This window comes from Stomoxys calcitrans, chromosome 2 (assembly GCF_963082655.1).
Source record: "Stomoxys calcitrans chromosome 2, idStoCalc2.1, whole genome shotgun sequence".
NCBI lineage: Eukaryota > Metazoa > Arthropoda > Insecta > Diptera > Muscidae > Stomoxys > Stomoxys calcitrans.
This window is the reverse complement of record NC_081553.1, coordinates 10,058,146-10,067,018: the sequence shown is the minus strand read 5'-3', so window position 1 is coordinate 10,067,018 and position 8,873 is coordinate 10,058,146. Positions and strand designations below refer to the sequence as shown.

At 36.6% G+C, this 8,873-nt stretch overlaps 2 protein-coding genes across 2 annotated transcripts; one reads left to right on the top strand and one right to left on the bottom strand.

Moving 5' to 3' along the window:
• Positions 1-1,770: 1,770 nt before the first annotated feature.
• Positions 1,771-4,405, top strand: LOC106084555 (uncharacterized). The gene is made up of 3 exons (XM_059363547.1): positions 1,771-1,876; positions 3,652-4,033; positions 4,096-4,405. Exons 2-3 carry the CDS (start codon positions 3,692-3,694, stop codon positions 4,342-4,344), a joined length of 591 nt encoding a protein of 196 aa, XP_059219530.1. The 5' UTR covers positions 1,771-1,876; positions 3,652-3,691; the 3' UTR covers positions 4,345-4,405.
• LOC106084541 (augmin complex subunit dgt6) lies at positions 4,207-8,085 on the bottom strand. Its single transcript, XM_013248303.2, has 5 exons — positions 6,864-8,085; positions 6,366-6,800; positions 5,580-6,298; positions 4,423-4,618; positions 4,207-4,357 (listed from the first exon to the last, which is right to left on the bottom strand). The coding sequence occupies exons 1-4, from the start codon at positions 7,735-7,737 to the stop codon at positions 4,424-4,426; spliced, it is 2,223 nt and encodes a 740-aa protein (XP_013103757.2). The 5' UTR covers positions 7,738-8,085; the 3' UTR covers positions 4,207-4,357; position 4,423.
• Between the last annotated feature and the right edge of the window lie 788 nt (positions 8,086-8,873).

The window sequence follows — 8,873 nt, the reverse complement described above, 5'->3', positions numbered from 1 at the left end:
GCTTATGTGTGAGGAATATCGGATCAAATAGAAAATTTTTTAAGACTTTAGAAAAAAATCACTGATGTGCCTTTGACATATATATTTATCGCAAAATCAAAAGAAAAATAAAATAAATTTAACTAAGCTTATCGCATGACTTCACCGTATGACATGACTTAACAAGGATTAGTCCAAAGATTTTAGGCCATGGTACAATAAAGAGGATGCGTCATTTGCACAATAACAAAAATCTACCCCAAAGATTTTTGGAATTGTATACGGCTGGTTAAGTCACTTGCCCAGCTGATTGAATTTTCCAATTTCAGAGTTGCATACAAATCTCAATAGGACGTCAAAAATTTTGTTTGGATTTTAAAGCTTTATCATATGGTACAATTAAGAGGTAGCGTCATTAGCACAACAACAAAACCATACCATAACGAAACTACCTTGAGTGGAAAATGCCGTAAATTGAAATGTCAAAGTGTTATAAAAATAAAATTTGTTTTCAAATTATCTTCTTCAAATGTGTTTAATATTTATATTTTCATCATTATAACACTGTTTTGTTGACTATGTGTGGAATATCAGATCAAATGGAACATACTTTTAAGATTTTACCAAAAAATCACAGCTGTGTTATCAAGCCTTTGACATTTAGATTTATTGCAATATCAAATAAAAATAAAAAAATTGTACTAAGCTGTTTGCATGACCTCAACTTATAAGTGCATCCTGGGTTTTTCACATTTTTTTTTTGTTTCAAGCGGAGTATGCACCTCAGACGAAATTTCGCTACCATATGAAATGTAAGTACGCAGCCCAAATGAAATTTTCTTTGCGTAACAGGGTGGCATAATAGGCATTGGTGAATTTTTCCTTGCAACTATGTATATCGAAACAATTAAAGGTGGTCTCATTTGTACAACAACCATAAAACATACAGTGCAATCCGTATGATTCCCTTTGGGAATGGTGGCGCAAATTCTCACTAGGCTGTCAAATTTCTGGACACCTCCTAATTGACATTCTAGTTTTTATTTACATTACACAAAATCAAAAGAGTTATGATTATAGACGTGTAAATTATAAATTCATACGACAAAAATGTGAAAAAAGAAACAAAATGTAAATAACCTTTAAAATCCAAATAAAGCATTTGGCGTTCTAGTGGGATTTGATACAGCTCTGGAATTGGAACATTCCATCAGCTGGGCTAGTGACTTTACCTTGAATAAATTTGGCTAGGGACATGCTAACCTCTGAGCTACGAGGGCCCATAACGGTTTGAAAGTGAATCCCAAAACACACCCGCATGATTTGTATATATAAATAATGCACTTTTGCCCATAAATTTTCATATAGGCGAAACTGCAATTTATAGTACGCACCTCCGATTTCGCTGAAATTTGGTGTGCAGATGTGGGTTGACCCCAGGAACATTCCGAAGAACGTTTTTAGGGCAGAGGCCCCTGGGGCCCCCATAGGGGGAGTTGGCCAACCTAAGCAATATGGGTATCAAATAAAAGGTATTATCGAGTGGATTACGAATATGCAATAAAAAATACTAAAAATTGGATCCGGGAAGAACATACGGGGTATTGAGAATTTTCCCGGTAGCATAGGCAATATGGGTATCAAATGAAAGTCACACAGAAAGAAGTGTCTCGAAAATTTTTCAATTAAAAATGTAATTTAAAACTTGATTTTTTTTTTTTGTAATAACGATAGTGATTGAAAATTTTATCTTTTTCAATAAACAAAAACGACCTTTTTTCCTTTTCGTCACTCGATTCTTTCGCCATTTCATTGAAAACGGATGCTTTTATAAAGGGAAAACAGCCGTTTCTTTAAATCGAGTGAAAAAAAAAAAAAAATGTTAATACTCTAGGCAGTAAGTTCTTTCAATCATTACTTAGTTGAATTGGAAAATTTTTAAGACTCAACAGTCCGTGTTTGAAAAAGTCTACCCGTTCCAAATTTTGATAAATTCTTTATATATAGATGATAAAACTCCCACATACAGTCTTTCGACTATCTTTTTAAATTTCTAGACACAATTCTAATTTTATTCACACGGAGTAGCGCAAGCTTCACGCAATCTGTTTAATCAGGCGAGGGTGATAATTAGGTGTGGTGCTCGGAGAGTAAACGTCCTTCAAGAAACAGGAGGAAGACCTCCAGTAATCTTGGTCTTTAATTCTCCGCAGTGCCATATATTGGTAGATAACAGCGAATGTGTCTCAAGTCTTAGAGCCATCTTGGCCAATTCCGCACGGTGATTACCAATAATACCAATGCGGGATGGGACCCACGAGACCAAAATATCCCTGACAGATCCACCTAAGTTCACGATATCGTCATATAATCCTTACCTATTCTTATATAAAGCTCTAGTAGAACTTAAACTATCTGTGCATATAATAGTTTAACATCTCTTGCCGACAGCAAAAGATAAAGAAAAGTCAATAGTCACGAGTTCCGCGAAAAATATACCAGTAGGATCTGGCAAACGAGCCTCAAAACCGCCTCATGGTCGTTATGTGAGATTTGTCGAATGACTGAAAAAGAAGTACGCGTGCCGTCAAATGAACCATCAATGAAGAGTATTTGGCCCAGATCATACTCGGAGATGGTCGCTCGCTCGAACAGCGACTTGAAACATTTAGGGGATGTCGACGATTTTATGTACCTAGTCAAGCTAGTGTCAAATTAACAACGTTATCACTGCGATCGCGAATGGCCACATTAATCTTGAAGAAGACCATCAGTAAACAGTCATACCATTTGAAATCGTACCAACAACAAGTGACTTGCAGATGTCAATTGTTGTATCGATGTGTGGACCGTTCTTTCTGGAACAAATAAGCTTCATCAAGTTATTTATCTTACTCAACCTTGATATAAACTTCTTCACGGGCTCATCCCATTGAAGTTACCTTGTGAATGTCAAATCCAGATCCCTCATTTGTTCCAATATCTGTAAGATATGCTGTCCAAGGTTTATGTAATTGGATCCGCACAAACGTTTACGGCAAACGTGAAGAATTTCTGTCGCCCCAATTGGAATCACTGCTCCTTTCCTTGTGGCCCACTGCTGTACACAATCGTTAAATGCTTAGGAATGGGCGAAAGCACCGCCATCTTCCAATCATGTGGCTAGGTAGCCGTTGACAGAATATTGTTGTATAACCGATAGAGGCGTAATCTAAAACAAAAAGGTGCATTCCTGACCATCGAGTAAGTCAGTTTATCCAACGATGGTGTTGAACCCCTTATTGTCCTAAGAGTATCATCGAGTTCTTCAATCGAAATTCTTGAGGACAACTAAGCCAAGCGCACAACCGAATCAGGGAGATCATCTATGGAAAGTTTCTGTTTTGTTGATACAATCGTACTATCACAGGAAGAGTCGGAGCACAAAGTCCTCCCAAAGGCATAAGAAATATGGATATGACAAGAGATATTGACACATTTTCTTTAAAAAGATCCCAATTGGCCTTGTCATCCCGAAACGTTGGAATAGAAAATTTCCAAGTTTTATTTGCGAGCATCTACCTGGTGAAACCAAACATGTAATTTTTTCATTGTTTATCCAAATATAAAACAATACTTTGATTTTTCAATCGTTCGCTTTTCTATTCTATTTCTATTTTTTGAACCATTAAGAACTAAAAATTTGAAGTGAAAAAAATTGCATAAATTGCGTATGAAGCTTGTTAAAATACACGAAAGAAGAAAAAACCAGCGTTTAATTCCTTTGACTGAAGAAATCATAAAAATAATGATGAACATTAATAGTTCCCATACGAGCTTTGAAAAAATAACTGATATGAACAACTTTGAAACTATTGCCGTAACAACTATAATTCGCGATGAAATTCAAAATGTTCTACAAGAACCTTTAATACGAGATAAGTTTATAAGGAAAGAGGACATGATTGATTGCATCAAAGCTATTGTTAAAGAAGAAATCATTAAAAGTACTTATGCAAATGCAGAAGGTCCAGACAACGACCAGTTTCGGAGAGGTGGTGCAACCAAAATTAAAGTAGGAAAAATGTTCATTAGAATTTTTAAAGATAACTAATATGTAGTTGTTTTATGTTCCAGGCGACGAAAGGTGCATTAGGCTTAAAATTAGAAGTAAACAAAACTGGGAAACCCCATCACTACGTTGAGCCTGCTTCAAAAGAACAATTTGGGAAAAATCAGCTTAGCATCTATGATGAAATGTATTATGAGAGGCGACAATACCTTTTAAATTTATTGTACTATAAAAAATCGTCGACATCCTTGACCCTCATCAAACAATCAACTCTCGACCGACGAATAAACAAAGGTGAACCATCTTTTTGGTAGTAATAAAAATCTACTGCAAAAAAATGTTTAATAAAATGTAAATTAATTACTAAAATTTTTACATTCACATGTAATTACTTTATAGAGTAACATCATTAAGAACACTGTCACTTATATTGAACAGAGCCTCCTCCTCCTCTTGTATATGATTTCTATACTCTACAGAGTTCTTATCGCAAATGGTTGTTGGTGAGACTTCATCATTGTTTTCTTGTTTTTCCAACGAAAAATCCAATTGGGCGAAAGGATTCGATGTTTCGTTTGCAGAAGATTTCTAGAAGATAGAAAAAAAAACTTTGTGTAAGAATAAACTTGACTAATTGATAACTTAAACCAATAATAACGGACTAATCTTATTCAAAACTGATATTTTGCTAACACTCAACACAGTAGTGTAACAGAAGTCAGTGCCAAAAAATTAAACTTCAGCTGCCATGGGATTGATAATCCCCAATTGTTTCAATGGATGAAAGGAAAAGTGAATCCCTGACATCTATCAATAAATACGCTTGCTATGCTCCTATATGGCAAAATTGGACCAACTGTATTGTATTAAAGCTATATACAATTTTTTTAAGATTCCGTTTAAATCTGAGAAAAAGGTCGCGATTGATGAGCGATGTCGTCCCGGCCCATAGCACCGATCGCTTCAGCTACACGATGACCATTGGTTATATAAAAGCGCCAATAACACGCCTTGTCATATCGAGTATCATAGGCACTCTGTATTTAGGAAAGAGCCAGTGTCGCCCGGCGCCTTCCTACGTTTCTCGACTCGAAACCACTGCTAATTTACCCATGAACTTTCCATTAAGAAACAGGGGGGATAAACGTTCAAGCTTGATGAGGGCTATGCGAACTTCAAATCCGCTTATTTCATAATCAATAAAGTGGCATATGAACAAGAGAGCATTACACTGACGAAATGCGCTTTCACTAGCTCCATTTGTGCAAATCGGGTGTATATACAGCTGCAGGGTAGAATATTTATATATTTTTATATCTCTGTTATATGCATTTTTTTATGTATTAATTTTCCTGGACTTTAATCGCCCGCTTAGTTGTATGCGACGTACATGATTTGCATCTCTTGGTTTCACATTTATTTTTCTAATAATGCGTTCCTTACCATTTTCAATAAAATTTTAATTTTTCTATAAGATTCATCCACTTTAAAAAAATATATATAACACATTTTTTAAGCAAAGAAGCACTATATGTGCCCTTCGACTTACATTCAAATTGACGCTTTGATCCAGCAATGACTTATCATTCAAGCGAAGTTTTGGTATTTCAAAGTCCTCCGCTGTAACGAGTGGTTCCAAACGGCCCGATGGGCTGGTGCTCAAATTGGCAAAGTTCATAGAGTCGTTCTGAACCTTTTTTAAGGCGCATATTTTCTTAATACCCGACCTCGACGATGATAATGTTAAGTTACTGGCGCCAGTAAATGAATTTGTATCGAAGAGTTGAATTTGAGTTCTCGAAATTCGAGTACGATCATTGGAATTGAATGGTGTAAAAGGTGATTGAATAATAGTTGGAGAGCCACTGCTGGTGGCAAAAGATTTTTTCTCCAAGATGGATGTGCTGGAAATATCTACATCCTTTTCGGAAAATAGAGATTTACGTCCAATCGCTGTTGTTTTCCTTTCCTCTGCGGATGTGCTTGGCCTAATATGTGTCCGCGGCGAGTCAGCTCCAGTTACAATAATTGTTGGGATTTCATCATCTCTATCTGTCAGCAACGACTGGCGCTCTTTCCATCGACTACTCAATGAAGAAAGATTTGACTTAGGTGTTGTTGCCATTTTGGAATTTTCCTTGCTTATGGATCTAAGCAGTTGCATGGGATCTATAAGTTTCGATTTATTCATGGATACGTTCAAGTCCACCATGGATTGTTCGGCCAGGCTGCAATTAAGCCTTGTAATACGTGCGGTCCTTGAAGGTGCTGCAAAAAATTGAATGTTTAACAAATCTTGGAAAGAGTTACTGCAAATTGAAAGTAGTTTACTAACCCAAAAAGCTATTAAACGCACTAGTATTAGAGGCAGCCTTCGAATCCACTAGGGATAAACGCGAAGGTCCATGATGTCCTTCTTGCAGCTCCAATTTTATTGGTGGTGTTGAAACATATTTCAGCAATAGGCTATTTTCCAAATTTCGTTTGATACCAACATCAATATGAACTGGATGCCTAATAGGCGTTTGGTGAAGCGATGGTGTATCGTCTTGGCGTTTCTTTTTTCTTGATTTTATAACCACCAAGAAGTCGGTCATTTGACTTTCAATCTGTTTCAGGTCTTTTTGTACTTCGTATAGTCGTGTTTTGACCAGACCTGCTTGAGGCCGCTTATTGGCAGCAGATAATTCCGACTGTATAGTCGTATAAATGCAATTAAATGTCTTTATTAGAGTGTTGATATTGACGCCATCATCATTAATAAGGGAATCTAAAGAACGGCAGTGGCAACAAGTTAAATTAGAATATTTCACTATATTTGGCTAAGTCTTACCTTCTGTTATATTATCAATACTGAAATTATCCCGAATGTTTCTCAATTGTTGGCTTATTTTCTGTACATCACACTTAAAACCACTTTCCTTAGCATAAAATCTATCCATGCTCTCTTTCATTTTGAAAACACTTTCTTCCATTGCCTTAATATTTTGTGTCCTCTGTGCAAAATATCTTTCAAATAAATCTTCATTACTTCCTTCGAACTCATTCAGAAACTTTTCATCGATCAATAGATCGGCAGATAGCTTAGTGGTATCTGCCAGCTCCTCAAATTGTTGCGTCAGCATCTGTATTTTCTCCATATAGCGATTGCTGATAACATCAATATTAATGAGAAACTGAGATGACATTTCCTTAAACACCGAGTCCTTTCTGCACATCTTCTGTAGACTCTCCTCGGTAATATTTTCAACATGCTGTCCAGAGTCTAGATTTAATTGTTTTTCCTTTTGCTTGATCAACTCCGTTATTATGAAATGCACAAAGTCCAGCAAGAAACTTATGAACTTCATGCCCCCTGGCATAACCACAAGATACGATTTGATGTTGTTCCAATTCAGTTGATGTTTCTCATTGAGGTGCTTTAGATATTCCACAGTGCTTGTGCGAAAATTAGATTCTGCTCGCTTATCCGTAATTGGCCAGTAGAAACGTTTTCTAAACTCATTTGGATCGAGCAGTCTGAAAAGGTAGTGCATCACGTTGAAGAAAGCCTGTTGGTTGGGCTTCACAAACATTTCGTCCGACAAGCATTTTTTTAAATCCTCCGATGCAGGATGCAACAGTATCAATCCCTGTAGCTTTTTATATAGTACAAGTGATAGTTCTTTCTCCTCAGCCCGATAAGGAGCAATAATTGTGCGATCCATTGTGTTGTGTATAATTTAAACAATGCACCAAGCGCCACCCAATCTTGTCAATCATCAAGTTATCCAATTAGTGTCATACTTAACGTGCCGTTTTTTGTACTTGAGTGTGGCCAGATTTGTCTATTATTTAGGTGTGTCTGAGGTCACCCATTCATAGGTAGTTTTTATTGTGCAATTTTGTAAAACATATCCCACAATTGGGTTGTTTCATTTACCAGTCTTGTGGATTCACTGGCTTAGGGTTGGTATTCTATTCTGCTTTCGTAATAGCCGCTGAAATGTTCAGTACTAGACTTCGTGGATAAATTAAACGCTCTTCCCGCAAAATGACTTGTACTTCATCGTTGGCAGCACTGACACACATACGAAATAATCAAAAACCAATAAGCAAACAATATAAGTTATTTTAATTTAATAAAAAAAAAAGTATTCTCAGAGTTCATAAATGTAATGTTATTAAAATTCTACGCAATTTTGCCATTCCAGAGCGTATATTCATTGAATGAGTATGTTGTGTTCTTTCTCTCTTAGTTCTGTCATTCAAATTGAATGATTTTATAAACGGCTTTATAGGCGGCGATAAGATTAGCCGCTTAATTAATCGGGGATAGCATTTTTCTCCATACTAACCATGGCGAAACAATTAAAGGTGGTCTCACTTCTACAACAACCACAAATCATTTTGTGCAATCCGCCATGTTGTCATCAAGCTGATCGAAGTTTTGCCAACACACACTAAGAAAATTGCAGTTCGTTGTACCCTGAGACGGCAGACCTTGCCGATGAAGGACTTCATCGGGTTAATTCGGAACGCACAACCGGCTGCCATTGTTTGACTAAGAAATTTGTTTTCGTTTGTGTATACATTTGCGTACATGAGCAGATAATATACGAGAGAGAAGATAACAAAAAAAAAGAGAATGCAAACAAAAATCTGTCATCTTAATACCTTCAAAACTGGCCGGCTGTTAACAGCCGTTCTCGTGAGACCACCTTTTTAAATCCCCTTTGCATACTTACTAAGCGAGAAAACCCGCCTAATATTTCGCATAGCAAACAATTTTTTTGTTCACGTTATTCCTCCCAAAAGCCTAGAACTGGTGGGTAATTCTCGCACCCGAGCAAGTTTTGTTCGA

Coding starts and splice junctions, on each gene's coding strand:
- LOC106084555 (XM_059363547.1), top strand. CDS start 3,692: ATGAAGCTTGTTAAAATACACGAAAGAAGAAAAAACCAGCGTTTAATT. Junction 4,034..4,095: donor GTGGTGCAACCAAAATTAAA/GTAGGAAAAATG, acceptor TTTATGTTCCAG/GCGACGAAAGGTGCATTAGG.
- LOC106084541 (XM_013248303.2), bottom strand. CDS start 7,737: ATGGATCGCACAATTATTGCTCCTTATCGGGCTGAGGAGAAAGAACTA. Junction 6,299..6,365: donor TGCGTTTAATAGCTTTTTGG/GTTAGTAAACTA, acceptor AATTTTTTGCAG/CACCTTCAAGGACCGCACGT. Junction 4,619..5,579: donor ATCAAAGCGTCAATTTGAAT/GTAAGTCGAAGG, acceptor TCTATCTTCTAG/AAATCTTCTGCAAACGAAAC.